This window comes from Chionomys nivalis, chromosome 24 (assembly GCF_950005125.1).
Source record: "Chionomys nivalis chromosome 24, mChiNiv1.1, whole genome shotgun sequence".
NCBI lineage: Eukaryota > Metazoa > Chordata > Mammalia > Rodentia > Cricetidae > Chionomys > Chionomys nivalis.
The window spans coordinates 8576099-8598387 of NC_080109.1; the positions used below are offsets into that span (position 1 = coordinate 8576099).

Sequence of the window (22289 nt, forward strand, 5' to 3'; positions counted from 1 at the left end):
TTTGGTACCTATTATATTCTGAATTACACATGAACGTTTGGTTTCCATACGATTAAAATATTTCATGAAATCATGTGTGAGAAGTATGTAGGCGGTGAGAAGTTATCATAAATGTAAATCTTGAAAAGATGAAGATGAGTGAATTTAAACAACTAGCAGGAAGGTCTTAGTTTTAAGTTAGTGATGGATACAGAGAAACAGATATTCCCTCCATTTAATTCTGCAAAATAAAACAAAAACAATTACCATTTGTATTCATCACGTTTCTATTGTTATGATACAACATGAACAAGGAAACTTACAGAAGGAGGACTTATTTCTGGCTTACAGTCCCAGAGGGATAAGAGTTCAAAAACAGCTGAGAGCTCACATTTCCAACCACAAACCAGAAACAGAATGAACTGAGAATAGAAGGAAGCTTGTAAACCTGAAAGCTCACCCTAAAAAGACTCACTTCCTTCAGCAGCTCCACACCTCCCAGGTCCACTTAAAGAGTCAAACAACATCACCAACTGGGTATCAAGCACTCAAATGGCCAAGAACATGGAGTTCATCCCATCCAAACCGCCAAACCATTTGAAAATGAAAAGCAGTGGACAAACAAATGAAGGGATCCAATAGGAAGCGAGAACCCTTATGGACATATGTATTTTTTTCTTACGTGATAGCAATATGCAGTACGTGTCCTCTGTTTTAGTAATGGTTACTATTGCTGTGGCAAAATGCCAAGACCAAAAGTAAGTGAAGGAGGAAAGGGTTTAGTAGGCTCACACTATCACACCATATAGTCCATTGTTGGAGGAAGCCAGGGCAGGAACTCAAACAGGGCAGGAGCCTGAAGGAGGAGCTCATGCAGAGGCCATGGAGGAGTGCTGCTAACTGGAATATATTCCCACATAATGGAATTATGTGCAAAATGAAACACTTAGACTTTATAACCTCAAGATATATTTTCATTATAAGAACAACATGTTTTTTTTCTTTACTAAGCTCACCACCCCAAAGTGGTTGGCCAAGTTTTTCAAAAAAAAATTGGAGAAAGCATTTTTGAATGTACATTAAATCAACCACAGGTTGTTCAATTATTGTGTAAAGTTTAATGAAACATCTGCTTTTTTATGAGTTTATGAATATGTGCATATGCACATGTTCTACACTGTATGACCGGAAGTCAGAAGACAACTTTCTGTAGTTGATTCTCTCCTTAGACCATGCAGGTTCCGGGGATTGAACTCAGATCCTCAGGCTGGTGCCAAGTCCCTTCGTATACCGAGCAATCTCATTGGTCCTCCTTTGATATCTTTTTGATAATGATGTTGTTTGGTTGTTTTTTGTGATTTTGGCAAGAGGTGTTGGTTTTGAAATCTCATCTCATTGTGTACTCCTGGGCTGGCTTTGATCCTAGTAAGTATATAGGCCAGGGTGCCCTCAAACTAACACAAATCACTTGCCTCTTTCTCGCCAGCCACCCTGAGATATCTTATTCATTCTTTTTAATTGAATTTTCTTTGTGAATGTGAACATTTTGATATGTATACTGACATCTACAGTTCAGTAGGGAAGTTGAAAGAATTATTGGAGGTATGTTAGACTGCTCTCGGAAACATCTTTAGGACATTCAGCCCCTCTTTGAAGAATCCCGATGAGATGCACTCATACAACATCTTACATGCTCTTCTACTTAATCACTATTAAAGATAAACAAGTCTATCCATTCATATAGCACCCATTCTTCCATGTTTATTATTGCTCTACAGAAATAGTAAGCAATTCTATTCCCTCTTTGACTGTGTGTTATTTTTTTCCATTTGGCCATTATTTTAAAAATTACTTTAGAGAGGGGTTAATTATAAGGAATCAGAAAAAAATCAAATGAGAAACAAAATAAAAAATTACATTTACCACAGCAGTTTTCATAAAGCAGAAGTTACACTTCACTATTAGTGTTATTATACCTTATAAATAATAGTATGCTATATATGCTCTATCCTTATTAGTAAGGAGTTGACATTTAAAATTATATTGCTATTGATTTCCTAATTATTTTGACAATAGATGCCATGTTAGAAAGTACATTAGAAAATGGATAGACTTAAAGAAAAACATACAAAAATCATTACATTTTATTTTAAGTTGGAGATTATCTGACATAAAAGTCTTAAATGACTGACAGCCAGCTTCTGCCAACAATCTGTGGTGATAATTATCACATATAACATATGAAATGCTAAGACCTACTTATTTTTGAAATTCAAGTCCTTAAAACCTTCAAAGAACAAGCTATCATTTGTCCATGTGTCATCTATTTTGATGTTTTGTCTGATCTTTCTGTTACCAAGAGTACTAGAACTTGCTAGGAAGTGGTGCTGGAACTCCCTTCAGAGCCTAAAATCAAGTCATGTTGTTGAATAAAATAATAGTAACCCACATTCATTGAGCTCTAAGCATATCTCAGAAAGTCTTTTAAAGTTTTTTTTCCACTTAAGTCATTTATTCTCACAATACTTTGAGGAGAGGGGATGCTATTTTCATTCCCATTTCACATCTCAGAAAGTCAGGAAGAGAGAATTAAATGTCCACCCAAAGGCTTCAGACATTCTAATTGCTGAGTTAGAACTTACATGCTATACCCTGATGCTTGTCTGGTGTGTACTGGATTGAAGTAATAAAGCATTCCTCTCCAGTCACCTAGTATCTTGTGAGGTACCTGCTGTATCAGAGCCACCACCCTCTATTTTCTTGTTATGCCATGTAGGACTCTGGAGTTCCCGTCACAATTATCATATTTCCTGTGCACATGTAGAGCAGAGAGAAATGATGTCCTGTTTGACTTCATTATTTTTATCTATGCACCTCCTCTTAGGAATATTTACCCTTTTCCAGTTCTCAGAATATTTTCATGATTCTTCTGAACGCTAGATATTGGTGGAAAGCAAGTGGTACTTTTGTATAGTCCTGACGTTACTCTTACCCTTAGGGTATGCAGATGATTTTGCAGTCTAGCATCACACAGAGATGTCCTTTGTCTTCAAGGTTTATTAGCCTAACCCTAGTCTATATGTAGTAATTTAAATAAGTCAATCAATATGCTATAATTCCTGGAAGGTTCTTTTACTTTTTGCCTACTCCTGTCTATCTGTCTATCTCTGCATCGCACATTTTGTTCCCTACAAAACATAGTCAATTTAAATTCTACTTGATGAGGCTGTAAGAGAAAATGGTTCAATAGGGATATAAGGGGGAAAAGCCAAGGTCTGGCATTAACTATTCAGATGTCCGACCTCCCACACTTTTGCAGTCAGTTTATGCTTATGATACTTTCCCAGGAAACTGTAGTACTGATCCAATAGTTACAAAGCTTGTCCATGCGACAGCCTCCCTTCCCTGTATCCACTACTAAATCCCCACTGTTACAGATTTCTTTATAGTCTGAAGATGCCAGATTTAGTCTGTGAAACTCAGAAGCAACAATATATGCTGGTTTTGAAAATATTTATTTTTATTAGTTTTCCTTATGTGTATGTCTGTGTAGGTTTGTGGTTCTGAATACAGGTGCCCACGGAGATCAAAGGTCTGGATTCTTCTGGAGCTGGAATTACAGGCAGTTGTTAGCCACCCAGCATGGGCACTGGGAACCAATCAGGGGACCCCTGCAAGAGCACTCTGTGCTGTCACACCTGAGCCGCCTCTCCAATCCTGAGAATATGCTCTTTCTTAGAGCAATGACCTATTGTGAGGGAAACAATCCAGCATTACTGGGAAAGAACTTCCCATCTATCCAAAGTTTTTTTTTCAGGGAGCAAAGCTCTCTTAGAAAATATGTGTTTCCGAATGATTCTCTCATAGATACACGGGCACTCAAGATGTAGCTTTTCACCTGCCCCCTCCTAAACTCTGCCTTGTTTGACAACTTGCTTCCAAAGAAAAATTATGTTCCAGTGAGCACAGTCAGGATGTTATTAGTTTGAATGGGGCAACACAATATTCGCCAGGAGATAAAGGTTAGTATTGGCAGTCAGATGACAATGTTTCTCTGATGCTGTGTAATCAAGACAGCACTTCACCCTTGCGCCTTCCTCCAAATGACCAACAACTGCAGTGTAAACACATAAAAAATGTCACATTGGGTCCAAATTAAGGATTAGTCGACTACGAATACGACACCTGCTTCTTAAAACTGATATTGTGATAAATAAGGAAAATATGAGAAAGTATCATAGGCTACAGAAAGCTCAGGAATCAGATCCTTAGAATTTTGATATTACAGAAAAAGGGCAGTAAGGAAAAAGAAAACACACCACCAACAATACTAACAAAATTTGCAGTTTAGTTAATTAGGTGCTAATAATGAGTTTTAAAATAATTTCTTAGAATTTATTTACTTTGTCTGTAAATATATATGTGCTCTTTCATAGTTTATGTGCACCATGTGCCTGCAGCAGCGCATGGGGGCCAGGAGGCATCAGATTCCCTAGAAGTGGAGTTACAGGTGATACTTGTATCAAGTGAGGCCACACCCACTCCAAGATATGGTTGAGAGGGAGGTTTTATTATTATTATAGATATGAGGGAGAGTACAGCCAGAGACACCTGGAAGTCTAGATAGGGAGAGAAAATAGATCACTGAATATGGTCAGGAGACTAAACCGGCGGGGGGGGGGGGGATAGCAGGAGAGGAAGAGAAGGGATGACCAAGAGATAGAGACAGAAGAAAAGGTGCTGAGGAAGGAAGATAAAGACCATGATAAAAATGTCAAGGTTATATAAATGAGAAGCTGGGCGAAAGGGAAGCCCATGAACTGCAGAAGTTGGGAGTAGGATGAGAAGAGCTGAGAAAAGGGAGGAAGCCAGCATGGACTCTGTAACACGTGTTTGTGATTCTGAGAGATTTTGGAGGCCAGGGTGTGGTTTGGTATATTAATAGGTACCACAATTAACTGTTTGCTCCCTTTCTTTTGGATATGACATTCCAGCTTTTTGTTGATGATAACAACATAATTTGTTCTGTAGCTGCTTAGCAGAAAGTAGGATGCCTGTTTGTCGGGGTCCAGGAAGGTTGGGAGGCCAGTCAGAGGTCAGGAAGAGAGGGAGTCAAGCAATGGTCAGAAACATCTGCTTCTCTGTTTCCCTTGCTGGCCAGGTTCCTCCGGGTTTTGGCATATATAAAATGAGGACATGCTGGCTTCAGAGCATAGCTGGAGGAAGAGTGTCTATTGTAGATATGAGGGAGAGTGTATGCAGAAGCATCTGGAAGAGGGAGGTCAGGCCATGTCGAGGAAGTAATAGACTAAACAGGGCCAGGAGACAGGACTTAAGAGAAGTGGAGGGGCAGAGAACAAGAAAGGAAGAAAGAGATAACCAAGAGAAAGAGCAAGAAGGGAACACACACACACACACAGGCACACGCACACATATAATCATGCACACACGCACATGTACACACACACATACAAACATGCACACACAGGCACATGTAAAGACACACTCATACACACACACACACACACACACTCATAAATAGTTCCAAAACACTAAGAGTTTTTTTTTTTTTATATATAGAAAGAAAACTAAGACTGAGTGTTTAAGAATTATCTCATGATTCCATACTTAGAAAATCTGTGACAGAACTGGGAATAAAGGTTATCAAGTGGGAGAGTGATGACCAGCGGCAACGGCCAGTAGATGTGAGAATGAGATGCAGAGTTGGGGGTCGGCTGGTTCCCATCATTACACATGACATGAGACATCCAGCTCTACTGTACTTTACATACTTTGAGTGACTTTTGGAAGCAGAAGTTCTGTCTGTTAAGCTGGGCATCTACGACAGTGAATGTTAAACATCTAAAAATCGTTTTCTCTTCCATGCTAGGGGTGTACAGTGGTATAAAATGGTTTCCCTTTTGTATTAGTCAGAGTTCTTTAAAGGAACAGAAGTTGTGCGTGTGTGTGTGTGTGTGTGTGTGTGTGTGATTTATTCGAGTGGATTATGAACTGTGTTCTTGTTAGTCCAACAATGGCTGTCTCCCTGTAGAAAGACTAAGAATCCCGTTGTTGTTCAGTCCATGAAACTGGATGTCTCAGCAGTTCCAGTCTGATGATGGTGTCCCAGACATTTCCTAGAGAGCTGCTGGTCTTCAGTCAACATGGCAATACAAAGAAATGGGTTCTAACCCCAGTCAAGGAAAGCCTCCACAGCAGGGTAGCTGAATTTGTCTGAAAGTGGGAGCAAGCAGACAAAACACAAACACTTCCTCCTTCCATATCCTTTTATATGGAATATCAACAGAAAGTGTGGCCCAGATTTAGGGTAGGTCTTCAAATCAAATGATGCAACTGATAAAATTCTTCCCAGCTGTGCCAGCTGCTTGACTTTTGGTTGATTGCAGAAATAGTCAAGTTGACAGTCACGGTTAGTCAGCAGAGCTCCGCACATTTCATTTGTAGGAGGTTTTGTGTGCATTCTAGTTCTTTTAAAGTTTTCTTAGAGATACATGTAGAAGCGTAAAATTACTGATCATTTTTGGCTTTTGGATACTATAAAAAAAGAGGCTTGTTTTAAGAGATGCTAACCGACGACAACGATGCTTTTTTTGGGTCTCTTCACCTAAGCACAAGGCAAGGGGAGTGTGAATGTGCTTCCATGAAATCTTTTGTATCATTTCCCCTGATTTCCCAGCTGCAGAAGAGTCTTTCCCGGCCTTCACCTTTGTATTCTCCCTGCTATGCTAACAACTGGGTAGTGGCACTTTATTCAAAGACTTGATGGCTTCAATAATTTAAGCAAATGTCACCCTCACTACTTACAAACACAGGGATAGATATATAGTTTTTGCAAACTTAAGGTATTTTGCCATAGCCAGAGAGTATTTCTCCAACTTTTTAATTATTATTATACCTTAATTATTTTCTTCCTTTTTCAGATCATTAGAAGAAACAAATTTCAGCCTGAAATATAAGAGAAACATCGATAAGAAAAAAACATGTAAACCTTGCTATCATGAAATTATACAGAAATCAGCCAGTAAGTAAACAGTATAGAATAGCATTTTATAGACTAATATGAATAAGACAAGGAGCTATGTTGTCTATGAGAAATGTTCATTTCATATTAATAAATAAAATGAGTGATGCTATTTTTATCTGATGAAGGAGGAGGGTAAGGCCTGGATCTATTAAATAGTATGCAAGGTTTCCTCCATACATAGTAAACAGCAATGGATGCTTGTCATCACCCTGACTCTCAAAGAGTTATTAGGTCTAGCACCAGCAGCATTATGGAACACATTACAAATGTAAATCCTAGTGCATTCATCTTTTCTTCTCTCCCCCCAAAAAAAAAAAAAAAAAAAAAATCAGAAGCCAGGGTGGTACCTGGTGATCCATGACTTACTATGCTCTCTCAGTGATGATTCTCATGCATAACAAAGCTCAAGAACCATGTGCTTAGGGTAGGCCTTGTTGAACAAATACAGCAAGATAGTAAAAGCACAGCTTCTGCCTTCACAGGACTAACAGCCACAGAGCACAAAACCACACCTGAATTTAACATTTATTGAGTTCTCTTTCATTTCTCACTTGTCACTTGAGGCAAAAACTTTTTCCAATTCATTCAAAACTTCGCTTTTAATGTGCAGCTCACATAAGTCCTTTTACTTCTTCGCGGGCAAAATAAATAAGATGCTGCAGTGGCTTATGCTATAGTGGAATGAAAAAGTACCTGTCAATTCAAAATTTCAGCTGTTTTGTTCAAAAACCACTGAAAAATATATTCCATTTCACAAAGGATATAATTTTCTTAGAGATAAAAGAGAGGAATTGAAGCCTTTCCAAAACTGTAGAATACTCATTTTCAAGGGAATGTTGTAGAAAAATACACAAATGGAAAATCAACGAAAAGGAGCCTCGGTTCCTCTTTGTCCTTTGAACACAAAGGACCCTGGGTTTATTTTCAGCTCTGCTTGGAGGATGTGGTGATCACGGCAGCTGCACCAAGTGAGGAGTAAATTTTAGAAAGTGAATTTGGAAGTACATTAGGTCATTTCAAAGAGCTAACGACATTCATCGGGCTTTTCCTCCCCTCCTTCCCTGCAATTTGCTCTTTGAAGGCACCTTTAGGTCTTTAAGCCTTAGAAGCTTGAAAGAGCTGCCTGAAGTGACTCAACCAGCGTTTCTTCTGGACCCCGACAAATATTTTAAGGAAGAACCAGAGGAAGATGAGCCCCCAATTCCGGAGCTCCCTTTGCTCTCTGAAAGTAAGTCTTTAGGTGGCCTACAATCACCAATCACCATTCTTTCTTCATATGACTCAACGAAAGGCAAAGAAAATACCGTAGAATAGCATGCAAACAGCATATTTGCCTTGTAGGTTGCTATGAAACAAAGTGTAGTGTGGTTGTCAAGATTTACAGCTCTGTGCGCTCAGCAAGAAGAGCCAAATGGCTGCAACACATGACACGGATATTTCCATTGTGTGGCTGCTCTGCAGGAAGCCTGCCTTGGATACCATGAATCTGTCATAGCTGAGCACCTCTCCTCTCTGAATAACCTTCATTTTCAAAACTGATACCAGAGATAGAAACATCATGAGATTTTAAAGAGGTAGAAGAGTCTCTGGCAATCTGGCTCTGTTCTTCCCTTGTCTCTATAAATAGAGGCCACTTAAAGTGCATTGTCTCAGAGGCTCCAGCTGCAGTGCAGGGCTAATGAGAGAGGACGAGGAAGCTTAACTTGAAAATATGCAAGTGGCAGATCTCTGAGGATTTCGACATGGCATGTGCACAAGAATGCTCTATTTTGTCAGACTCTTCTAGCCTTTGCAGTTTATGAGCCTTTGAGGAATATTAGTCCAAGCATCTTTCCCATAAAAGGAGCCTCGTGGGAATTCAGACAACAAAACCTGAAACTGGGTGAGGTACAGCGAAGGCATACGGGCATGGTAACGGATCTCATTTCCAATAACTGATGGAAATCGAGTGTTTTCGGTGCGCGACACTGAAAGGACTGGAGTAACATGACCGTGATCTGAGACCCACTGTCTCAGCTTTCCAGTGTCTGACACAGGGTTCAAAATCATTCTTCAACAATACCTTTGTGGGAGGGAGCTGTGTTCTTATAGCCACACTTGGAGACAATTTTTGGTTCTCATCAAGAACAGCTGTCATTTGTTGTCACTATACTTTCTAATCTCATACTATCACCATGCTAGATCTTCCTTAAACTTCCTCTGTTTTAAATTTGTACACATTTGCTTATTTTCTTGAGGTTTCTTTCTGCTCATTTCTCTTTGAAGTATGTAACATTAAACTTTAAGCCTTTAGGTATATGGAATGGGGCTTCCAATCTGTAATCTTGTTATTTTTCATCAGAATGATCTAACATTAAGAATGAATGCGTGTTCTGGAAGAATTGGTCCAAGGACAATATATTTGCTACAGACTAGATTTTGTATCTCCATGTGATTGGATGTGTGTGCATGGTTTCAGCATGTAATCCTAGCACTCAATAATTAAGAAAGTCAGAGAGAAAGGATCCTAGCGGAACCTGGCTAGCTAGATTAACCTGTAGGGTGAGCTGTGGGTTATACTGGGACTGTGTGTAAACATGATGACCTAAGGGACTCGGGGAGAATAAGGTTTATTTAGCTTCTGTTTCTGAGTTACAGTCTATTGAGGGAAGCTCAGGAAGGAATTAAACCTGGCCAGGAACCTGGAGGCAGGAGCTAATGCAGGGGTCCAAAAGGAGTGATCCTCATGGCTATCTCAAAATCCTTTCTCATAGACCATAAGACCAGAACTGTGTCCTCAAAGAATGAATTAAGTTCTTACTTACCTATTACTAATGTTAAAAAGTACCCTACATGGTTGCCTACTGCCTTCTTATGGAGGAATTTTTTCAATTGAGATTTCCACCACTCAGATGACAATAGGTTTTGTCAAGTTTATATAAAACTATCCAGCACAAGAAATTGTATATGTGTATGCAAAAAGACCCAGACCACCTACAAAACAACCAAGAGTGTGAATGGCTTCTGGGGAATGATATCAAAGGGTGGTCACAATCATGGATCGCTGCACATATATGCACAAGGTCACAGGCATACACACAAATTCACACGCATCTCAACCAAAACAGTTGGTTAGAACAGATCAAAGTTAAACAGGCTACACAGGTAACAATAGTTAAGCAGGCCAGAAAAGAAGGGGTGTGTGTATTTCTGGTAGTCATAGAACATGCCTTTAGACTGTAAGTAGCACAGTCAAAGGAAAATACACAGGGGTCTATGTGGCTGAGTTCCAAAAAGAATGTGCAGAAACCCAGATGGCGCACTTACAGTGCCATTCAAGGGATATTGGCATTGATTTCTTCAAAAACGGGAAGCCACTGATGTGATTTAATCCATTGTTCTAAATGAGTCTACATTATCTCCTCTGTGACTGCTTTGACGTTTATGTCTTGGTGTTATTATCTTTGGCTGCTCTCAAGGTACAATACTGTTTATGCTGCCAGCTTTTCTACCTGGAGTAGCAAGGCTCTATCTACGACCGTGTCCTTTAATCGAAAGAACTTGCTATAGTATTGTTTTCAATGTGAATTTTCCCATTGATTTCATGAGAGTTTTTTTTTTTTTCCCTTAAGTCACTTTCCTAGTCCTCCAGTCTGTTTTTAAATGAGCCTGTCCCAGGGACTAGGGAAATTTCTCCATGGCTAAACGCACTCGTTACTTTTTCAGGACTGGGGTTTTATTTCCAGAGCCTACATGTAACTCACAGCCATCCATAACTCCAGTTTCAGGGGATCTGAACGTCAGAACTCAGTAAGCACCAGGCAAATGATGCACAGACCCACACACAGGAAAAAAATATTCCTACACATAAAATAAATAAATAAACTTAAGAAAATATATCTATTTAATCAATTATTTAATTAGATTTCATAAATATTTGGGCATATGGATGCATATAGACACATATATTCTGTTTTATGGAATGGGCCTTTAATCCTATAAATAAGTGATTAGTTACTCCCAAAAGTTTTGTTTTGTTTTAAATGCAGTCTTTTTCTGTTGTTTAGGCTGGCTTCAAACTGCTGAAGTTAAATAATCCTCCTGCCTCACTCTTTTATACAGCTGACACTACAACAGTATGTGCAGGCAAGACTTGTTTAGAATAGCAATTTAGAATCTGATCTGCTCACACTGGGTAATCTTGGATCGTTTTTTGCTATTTACTTTTATTCTTGATTCTTGGTTATTATTTTATATCTTTTTTGTAAGTCTTGTAAGTTATGTTATTCAAGAAAAAATTTAAAAATCTCTCTAGATATTGAAGTGAGGGCTATTTAGTGCCGTGGAGAGAATTGTGGTGAGCACGTGCCAATAAAACTCGGAACTGTGATAGATAGTGCTGAGGTGCAGTTTTCAGTGCACTTAGAGTACTTTTGATTTAGAACGCCTGAGTTAGACTTCTGTCTTTTTAGATAGAGGAATATTGTTCTATAAATCTTGCATGATCATATATTTCTTTGGTTTTCCACTCTACTGAATGGCTTCCCACCCTATCAGTGTTCAGAGAAAGTGGAAGGGAATACTGGCCAAAGCTACTGGGTTTCTCTGTATTCCAATATATTGTACTGCCCTACAGAGCTATCAGAACATTTGGGACAAAGTATATACCTCCATCTCAAGACCAGTTCTTGCTTTGTATCCCAAGCTCATCTTGAACTAATTGTAACCCAGACTGTCCTGAAAGTCCCAATTTTTACCTTTTTGATGTAAAACTTCTATTGAAGAATTCTATTCAGGACATCACAAGGCAAGCATAGCGTTTAGGGAGGCAGAGTCTCAGTCCCTGGCCTTGGTTGAGTCAGAATGCGATTTTAACAAGCGATTCTCATGTCTGTTATGTACACTGGAGTTAGACACAGAACAGTGAGTGGGATTTAGAATGTGGCTGGAAATATGGGAGACGGAGAAGGTTTTCAGAAACCTGAGCATCCCGAGATCATCCACACCTGGTTGCTATGTGCTGTTTGCATAGAGTCGTACATCTTTCAGGTCATCTTTGAAAATTTCGCTATTGTCAGTCTGATGAAGTTGCCAATTAGCGAGGGAAAAGAACACCAGATGGCAGCAGATAAACCAGCTTTGTCATTTGTAAGTCAGGACATCATGTTATTTCAGTGAAAAATGTTTTCCAGTGCTTCACAACCAGCAAGTACTTCATTTTCAACACTTGAAAAATACTTTGGGGTTGTCATTATAGAAAACCTTGTCAGACAGCCAACCACGAAATGGTGTGGAGGTGAGTTAATGCCGTATTTTTCCTAGTAGGGAAGAATGAGTGCAAATTGTTCCTGAGTGTAGGGGACACCCAGCCATTCACCTTGCTTGTAGGGCGGGGTCCCCCGAGGATATTTTTTACTTAAAGATTGCGGGTGTGTATGTGTATGTCCCGTCTCTCTGTGTGTGTGATGTGCATTTGTGCCTTAAAAGGCAGAAGAAGGCAATGGATCTCCTGGAGCTGGAGATACAGGCAGTTGGAAACTGTCCAAGATGGGTGCTGGGAACTGAACTCAGGTCCTCTGAAAGAGAAGCAAGAGGCTTTAAGTACTGAGACATCTCACCGGCCCATAGATGCAACTTTTTACATTTTGTTTTTATTAGGTATTTGGGTCTCTCTCTCTCTCTCTCTCTCTGTGTGTGTGTGTGTGTGTGTGTGTGTGTGTGTGTGAAAGAGAGAGACAGACAGAGAGAAAGAGACAGAGAGACAGAAAGAGAGAACATGTGCATGTCATGATGCATGTAAAAATTGGAGAGCAACCTTTGGTAGTTCATTCTTTCCTTCTATTACACGGATCCCAGTGGTCAGACTTAGGCCTTTATGCTTGACAACAAGTGTTTTTACCCACTATGCTATCTCAACAGACCCTAGATTTTGATTTTTCAGGACTACCGACTCTAGGGTTAAATACACAAACATAAGATCATGTGTACCATGAACACCTACACGTTTATCATTGTCATTGAGCTCTAGTCTTCACAATGGAAGGATCCCCAAATGAGTAGTGAGCAGTAACTTTACTTGTTTATTAGTTCAACAATACCGTGTGTGTGTTTGATTGAATATTAATCAAATGAATGCAAATGGTTCCTAAGTACAATAGATTTTTTACTTTAAGAAAGATTTATCCTTACTTAAGTGCTTAAGTGTATGGATATATCTCTCACCTGAATATCTGTATCTATACATATATAATATTTATATATAGAATATTTGATTTTTTCCATTATTCAAAGCCAATACAGTGTGCTAGGACATAAGGTGTACAAGGGCAGGCAAGGGTTTTCCTCCATTCAATTTATCATTTAGAGGAGACAGGCAGTAGAGAAGTTTTGAGGCTTGAAGTGTTCTTCTGATGTGTTGAATGTTGGATCCTCGGGTGGTGGAGCTATTTTGGGGAGGTGGTGGGAACTTTAGAGAGATGGAGGAAGTTGGTCACTGGGAACATGCCTTTGAGAATTGTATCTTGTTACTGTTCCCTACCTCTATGATCTTCTACTGAGTAACTATGACCACATGCTCCAACCACCATGCCCTCGCTCTCCACAGGACCAAGATCAAAGGAGCCGATGAACTAAAATTAATGATCCCTTCTGCAAGGTTGTTTTCTCAGTTCTTGTCACAGCAATGGAACTGCTAACATGATAAGTGAATAAAACGGAGGGAATCTAAGCCTGTGTGGTAGGAAAAAAAATAAGCCATGTAATGTAGTACCCAAATTATCCAGAAGAGGGCTATATACCTATGCAGATCCCATACAGTACCCAAAGCATCCAGAAGAGACTTGACTGAAGTGGCAACCCCACAGGTCTCCTGCATGTCAGGCAAATTCTGAGAGATGGAGAAAACAAAGACATTGAGGCAAAATAGTCCAAGCACTATGCACAGAAGTGTAAAGTCACTGAGTTGGAATCAAAATCAATGTCTGTCAAAGTCAGAACAAAGGTTGTTGTATCTGGAGGTCATTGAGAAACTAGGTCGAAGAAGAGATTTAGATAAGCATGTCAGGGATGACTTCATGTGAGACTATGGTGCCCAGGTAAGGAGTTTCGTTTTTTGAAAGTCAGAAGGGAAGCTCTCACAAACTTCAACGATCTTTGTGACCAAGGAACCAACTAATAATGGTTGTTGCTAACCCTTCCGAGCAAATTGCACTCCAACGTAACAGCTTAAATGAAGACAGACAGAAATTGTAATAATATATACAGCTTTAATTGGCAAATAGACTTACAGAACTGCGTCCCGCCACCTGGCTAGCTTTACCTGAAATAATTACACCATGGCAACTGTATTCTTTTAAACACTGCCTGGCCCATTAGTTCCAGCCTCTTATTGGCTAGCTCTTACATATTGATCTAACCCATTTCTAATATTCTGTGTAGCACCATGAGTTTGCTTCCACTGTCTCATAAAAAAGTTGAACACTAAGTTTCTTTACCTTCTCTGATGATCGACTGTCTGGTTCCCACCGTCATATATTTCTAGAGTGCTCTCAGATCCTGCGAGTGTTTTGTTTGTTTGATTGTTTGGTGTTTCGTTTTGCTTCTCTATGAACTGTCACTATTGCTGTTAATGGGGCTGGCCTTAGACGTTCCATTGTGTAATTTTCTTCTTGTGTAACTTCTACAGTTTCAACTATTGGGACTATATATGAAGAATATTCTTCATATTCTTTTTTTTAAAGGATTTATTTATTATGTATACAACATTCTGCCTCGATGTATACCCACACGCCAGAGGAGGGTGCCAGATCTCAGTACAGATGGTTGTGAGCCACCATGTGGTTGCTGGGAATTGAACTCAGGACCTCTGGAAGAGCAGCCCGTGCTCTTAACCTCTGAGTCATCTCTCCAGCCCCTATTCTTCATATTCTTAAGGCTTCTATTGATTCTTCCTTTTGAGGTTTTCTTTGTTCACAAAATAATTCCCTTTCATTTCTTTTCTTGCTTTCCAAATAAAGTATGGAAAGAAAAAGATACTGAGTTTCATAACCATGCTTATACTACTAGTAAGGAGTGTTTTACTTATTATTGTTTACTAATTTTGTTTCATTTTGTGCTTTTATCTTATTTTTAACTTTGTTGAGAAGTATATGTTGGAGTAGGATTGTGGGTAGGTGGGTAGGTGGGTGGGTGGGTGGGGTGTGCAGGTAAGCATGTGGAGGTCAGAGGACACCTCCAATGTTGCTTTTCTCCTTTCATCTTATAACCAAACACATGGGATGGGCTTCTTAGTGTTCTCCCTCCACCTCCCCTTTCACTGCAGGGACAGCGGCATTATAGACACGCATTCTATGTGCAGTCTAGCCTGCATTTGACTCTGTGTGCATTCTGTGGATCCAAACTTCAATCCTCATGTTTGTGAAGCAAGCTCTTTATCCTCTGAGTCCCAGCCCAAGATATCACTAATTTTAAGTTGTTTAGTATTTTTTTTCTTCTTCTTTTAGTATTCCTTGGTTTGGCATTTAACATTCTCATCAGCCAAGATTCAGTTTTATCCCATGTTGCTTCTCTCCTTTACTTTTCTTATTGTGCTGAGTCACCCCATTACCCGGATAGTAGCTCCTGTTTTCTCTGTACTTGCACTTTTTTCCAGGTGACATTCCTGTTCACCTTTGGCAATCTTTCTTCATCTCCATCTTCACAATAAGTAACTAAAATCCTGTTAGGGTTTCGAAATCTTTTTCAAATACTAGCTAAAGCTTTACCCCATTCTTTATGTATTCTTATACAGCATTTATTTATATATGCAGTATTTCTGTTACCTGCTTTCTGTTCACGTCCTGTTCTAGTGTTTATGATATTTATGGTGTAACCGGCACAAGTACTGCTTCTGCTTTTAATCAATTCAAAGAGAAGCCTATGAATTAGCTATATTAGTGTCCTATAGTCTTAGCCCGATACATTTGTATAATGTCCTTACAGTTTGCATTTGTTGAATGTCAGAATTACACTGGAAGCCAGAATTATTTCCTTAATCACATGGCAAATTTCCTCCCACTTCTTCCTGGGGTGTATCCACCAGCCATAGGAATAATTTGCCTCTTCTTTTTTCCCCTTTTTTTGAAGCTACAGATCCCTGCACATCAGAGTGCTTTGTAAGGATGCGATTGCAGATGTATGTGTTTAGTCATTCAGACAGTCAAACTGTGTTTTGATTATTTTAATTCTCTTATTGCAATACAGAATAATTTGTTCTGGGCTTTTTACAAGCCCTTGATAGCTGTAAAGTAGATTAAAAAACAGAAAACATCAGCTTCTTCTTCAGTGCTCACTCTTAAATCACCAGTCTTTGTTTTCGTACACAAAGTAGTAAAACAACTCTCTCTCTCTCTCTCTCTCTCTCTCTCTCTCTCTCTCTCTCTCTCTCTCTCTCACACACACACACACACACACACACACACATGAGAGAGAGAGAGAGAGAGAGAGAGAGAGAGAGAGAGAGAGAGAGAGAGAGAGAGAGAGAGAGATCTTAGAAAAAACTCCCTTCCCGGTACAATCTTGGGTCTAGAAACATAGTTTTTCAGAAAAAGAAAACGTGAGGGATTTCTCCCTGCTGTTTAACTGGGGCTCATACTAAATGTAATTTTCATGTCATTTTCCTCATTTTTGTAGCTTTGAAAGCTGTATTTGATGAGAAAAACCTGTTCCCTAAAGAAATTCTTGATCATGAAAGACAAGACAAGCAATTGTGTCAAGAAACAAGTGGTGAAGTGAAGATAAAAAGAAACAAGAAGCAATTATGATCAAACAGAAAAACAAACACACCGCTGTGGCATAAACCACTCTCAGAAAATGCCAAGAAATGTCCAGAATTCCCCTTCTCTGTTGCTTTACCTGTAAACTTCAAGACACTAGGTCTTCAGAATGTGTTTGTTCTGTTTTCATTCAGAATTGTCACCTCCTCTGTCTAATTTAAGAAGGAATATACGAAAGACTGGCTTAACATGGAGGAATGCCATTTGGTTTTATCTATTTCAGAAGAAAGTATTTTACTGCCGTGCCCCGCGCCCCCATGTCTGTGCTCTGTGCACTGGCACCCAGTTCGCGAGCTTCGGGCAAGGAGCTGGAGGTTAAAATACACAAACACACACAGACAGATTGACAGCGACACGGGTCATCCTTGAATTCCCCAAGAATGCCCCCTTTATTGTGTTCAGGGGCAGATTATATAGAGATAGCCACGCCCCAGCCAAACCCACCAGAAACCACTCTCCTGCCATCAGGAACTCCTGAAGGTCTCGTGCTCAGAGCAGCTGTAGGCACTCAGATCAGGGGATTACAAGAAATTCAGGATCTGGGGTCTCACTGCTCCCAACATTTTACCTAGTTGTCCCTGTAATTGACACTGTAGACAGACATTTATAATGTCTTATTATTAAATCTTCATTAATATATATAAAAGTCTAGCAAATGAAAAGAAAAACTCGTTTAAAATTTGTTTAGGGTTCTCCCTCTGTGTAATTTGTTTTTCCTCAATTTTGATATTGACAATTAGATAGCAGCATGTTTTATTATTTTAAAATATACTTTAAAAATATTCTTTTAATATATATGAATATTTTAAGGAGTTTTAGCTGTATAAATTTATGGTGTATAGTGGTAAAATTTGGAACACATTAATGACCAATGGCGATGTCGACATTTAAGTCATTAAGTATTTTCAAATATTTCTGATTAACATATGGCCATTGAACATGTGGATGTACGTAGTGAGCTTAATATTTCAACACAAAGATTTAATATGAAGTAGTCTAATGAGAATAAGTATTTCCACGTAATCAATTTAGAATTCTATTCCTGCTTAGAGGAATATGCCTTTAGAGGTTAATTTGTGGAAATAATCTGGTTTTGTACTTGAAAACCGAGTGGCATTATAGCCAAAAAAATAGCAACATTGAGAAAAGCAAAATGCCTGGACTTTTGCAAAGACATCACTGTCCAAGAAGAGTCACATAGGCTATGTTTGGTTCTGAAACTTACTGGTTTTCCTTGTAATAAACTTTTCTTCATGTACATCAAACTCCAGGAAACCAGTTTTGTTGTAACATTCTTTATTGTACTCTTCAGAAAAATTAATAAATTCATTCAGTTTATATGTATATGTTTATATTTTAAAGAGGCCTTAAAATATTTGGACTGTAAAACTCTTGAAATACCACTTGCAAATAAATAATTAATATATGGTAGATAATTTTAATCAACAACCAAAACATTCAATGTATTTAAATCTCATATGCAATTCTTTAAAATTTATCTATTTTCATGTTGAAAGATGACATATTTCTTGATTATGAGATTGTCTACTGATTAAATTTCATTGTTGGGATTATAACGCTTGTTTGTTTACTTCTCTTTTTATTGATTTTATTGAGTTATACATTTTTCTCCGCTCCCTCCCTTTGTGATCGGTTTACTTCTAAGATTAATGATTTATGCCATCATTCTGTTCACTTTTGTGGGATATAGTTAATGACATGGACTTTGACAATAGATGTTTTCATCATTATTTGAGTAAATGTTTTGATTTGGAAATGGGAGGAGTAGGAAGGTTTTCTGAGAACAGAATTAATTTCTGCCTGTGTTTATGCTACTAGTGAGTCAGGTATTATAACTTTATCTTCTCATTGGATGGTAATAATATGTGGAAAAGATCCAGGAGGGTGTGTGTGTGTGTATGTGTGTGTGTCTGTCTGATGTAAGTGCCCCCTGTGAGTGTGTTGAGGTGTTTATCTGAAAATGCTCTTTAGAGGAAATATATAATATATGTGGAATCTATGTAATAGAAGCTTCATCTTGACCTCAAATGATTCAAAAATACTATATGTGTATTCAAAACACATAAACATATGTGTGTATGCAAGCATGTACCTATGTCTATCATTGATTTGACATCTATGTTTCTTTGTCTATCTAGTTTTTAGATTAATCAAGGATATATGTAGTATACAAGTATGGTATATGGTAACAATTGGAGAAAGGACATAGAGATTGTAGGTCTTTGTACTATAGATGAAAATTTATGTAAATTTATGTAAAATTTAAAGTATTTCGATGCAAAAATTTAAAACTTAAAAATATTGCCTTGAGATAAAAACTATTTTAGGTGTTATAAGAGAAACAAACTATCTCATGGAGATATTGCAGAGAATTTTTACATTGAATGGAATTCTTGATTGAACAATCCATCATTTCAAACCATAACAGTGATTGATGAGTCAAAGGTTGATGATAGTACAGGCAACTTAAATCAGAGACACTATACAAGAAATTTCAAGGATTATTACGATGTGAAGGAGATGTAATTAGGATACCAAATCTTTTGTGACGACTCTTTTCTCCATGTACATTTGTCTATTACCCATGAGGGCATGCACCCTTCTATTCATTAGAAGTCCAGTTACAGAAAGCAGAGGGAAAATGACTTGCTCACACCAATACAGGAAAAACTCATCTTGCCTTCAGCTTTCTCAGGTGGATTCACAAATAGTACAATGGTTAATTAGGCTAAGATTGAATGAGCTGTCACCTTTTCAGGTGTAATTTAGAAGTTCTTCTGATAGGCACTTTTTATTTCTAACTTCTGATATGATTAGTGTAACAAAATCTGTTCCACATAGACAGACTTTCTTCTTCTTCTTCTTCTTCTTTTTTTTTTTTTTTTGAAGACTATTATGTCTGCAAAGCTTGGCACTTTATATAACACTAATTCCATCCCTCATGAACTTCCTATCCTATTCTGTAAAAATAATTAAAAGGAGCTGTCTCAAAGTACATTTGATAAATTCAATAGATGCTTTAAAGCTCTGAAAGTCTCTTTTAATGTTACCACTTCTAATAATTTGGCAAAATATATCCAAAAAGAAAGATGAATGACATCCAGCTATTACGTTTTACTATTCTTTCCTACTTTACAGCATCTAGTTGTGCTAAACAAGTAACAGGGTCTTACCTGTCAAATGCTAATAGCCTAGAGCTTTATAACCTGTTTCTGGAATTAACATTTTGATGCAATTATTTAAAAATCATTTTTCTAAAGTGAAAGGAACTTGTCATATTAAAATAAGATGTGTTTTGAATTTCAATAGTTGCTTGTAATATGTACATCTATACCAGATATAATGTAATCCTTTTCCTTTTAGACTATATTTCTCTTATCACTTAAAATACATGGTGTACACTGACAGAATAAAAGCTGCTTGAGATTAGTTTGAGCTCAAGTGGAGAAATTAACTTTGACTTTTTGTTTTTGATAATTACATACTACAGCCAAATGCACTTTGTGGTTTTAAAGTTTACAATTAAGTATATTTTAGTTGTAAATGACTATAAAATAGTTAGAAAAGTGATGAGATTATAGCACCAACTCAATGCTATTAATGATGCTAAATTTTATACAAAAGCATTTAAAGTCGCATTATGAACATATTTCTTTTATTCTCTAGGGGCAAAATAGAATTCTGAAAAGAAGAGATTTGTGGATTTATTTAAATGTAGTGCAGTAATATTTTATGGACAATAATACTTTATTGACTACTAAAACACCTTAAATGTGGAAACAAAAATTCATGGGTTTTGCTTTTTACTTCAGAAGAGACAGGACAATGCATATTTTTATTTGAACTGCTCTGATTTAAGGTCACATTGAATGGCCAAAATAAGACAGAATAATTTTCTACTCCTTCTCACGGCAGAAAGGTAGTGGTTGTTTCTTGGATAAATCACATTACGATCTGAGGAATGTGCAGACACAATAAGTTGTTAGCTAAAGTTGTGAGTGATTTCTGGTTGTTGGTACCACTACGTGGGTGGAAGAACTCCGGCCAGTAGTCTTAGAAGTTCTGATCTCTGCTTATGTGTAGAGCAATGTAGAAGGTACTGTCATGTATTAAACAGTTCTAGTTTGGAAAATTATATATAGCATCTCTAAACCTAGAAAAAGAACTTTCTGTGGTATGCAAAAGGAAAAGTAATTTTTTAACTAAAAATCTGAAAAAAATATAATGTTGGAAGAAACATGTCAAAGATTATAAAAAGGAAAGTTTGAGAATGCTTCTATAATCAAAAAAATAGTGGTTGACAGACTAGGATGTAGGTCAGTGGGAGTGCTATTTGTTAGCATGAATAATAGCATGGATTCAGTCTTTAGTGCTGAGAAACGGAAACCTAGCGAATCAGGAGATGATGGCTTCTCATAGTCAAAAAGCTTCTCAGGTCTGTCTTTGAGTCCTGATCCTGCTAAAACACTGAGAGGTACCAACAAAGTCCAAGGTCTGGGGTAAAAATTTTAGAAGATATGATCACTTTAAGGTACTCGTCTTATAATGAATATGAACATTTTCTTTCTTTCTCATGGACTTAGCAGAAATACTATTAAATTTTGTGATCAAGAGGGCCATGTTACTGCAGTGAAACCACACTAAATTTCCCGTTTCTTAGAGCTATAATGAATGATATATACATTTAATGCCTTCCTGCCACTGAGATGATTGAACTGAACTATGAGATAAAACCCACTGAATTATGCATGTTTTTTTATTGATGGGTGGCTTGTAGAGAAAGTCATATGGAATGTTAAAATGACATATCAGGAGCCTTAGTGTTCTCTATCAAATCACCTGTGGTTAACAGTGGATTTTATTCAAATATAATTTGTTAAACCAATAATTTTCATCAGATTTTTTTGTAAAACATAAAAATATATTTTCAACATCTATATTTTTCCAGTGAATTAGAATGGAACTATTAGACACAGGAAATGTCTCTGACCACTGTGTAAGGTGACGAATTGTGGCAGCTGTGGTGTGGATTTGATTTGGCTTTGTTCTCATGATGGGAAGAATTCTTAACCTGACTCGGAGTCCTGTGATAGTCCAGCATATTTACAACATCTTTCACAAGTCTCCAATTGTTTCCACTTCTAAGGGAAATGAACTAACCCCTGAAATAAGAAGATCTCTTAGCAATTTTAAGTCTCCTTGCCCCTTTTCTTAATCCATTACACGTCATCATTGATCATTAACTTGGTCACGTGACAGCATAGTGCACACCTGGTCTGGTTGTGGAAGAATTAATCATGCAGAGTTTCAGGTAAATACAGTTGACCTTCACCGATAAGGTGATTCATATATGTGTGTTTCCACTAAGTATATTTTAGTCGCAACACTCCAGTAAGTGACCAGAAGTTAATTCAGGGTAAGTACCTTAAAATTAAGCAGATTTTGAAAGAAGC

At 37.9% G+C, this 22289-nt stretch overlaps 1 protein-coding gene across 1 annotated transcript in view; it reads left to right on the forward strand.

Moving 5' to 3' along the window:
* The window catches only part of Wdr49 (WD repeat domain 49), a 103082-nt gene extending 86067 nt beyond the window's left edge, over positions 1 to 17015 (forward strand). The window contains exons 17-19 of the mRNA XM_057756720.1: positions 6921 to 7021; positions 8106 to 8252; positions 16673 to 17015. Coding sequence (XP_057612703.1) covers positions 6921 to 7021; positions 8106 to 8252; positions 16673 to 16803 — 379 coding nt within the window. The 3' untranslated portion in view covers positions 16804 to 17015. The remainder of the gene's footprint in view (positions 1 to 6920; positions 7022 to 8105; positions 8253 to 16672) is intronic.
* The last annotated feature ends 5274 nt before the right edge of the window (positions 17016 to 22289 follow it).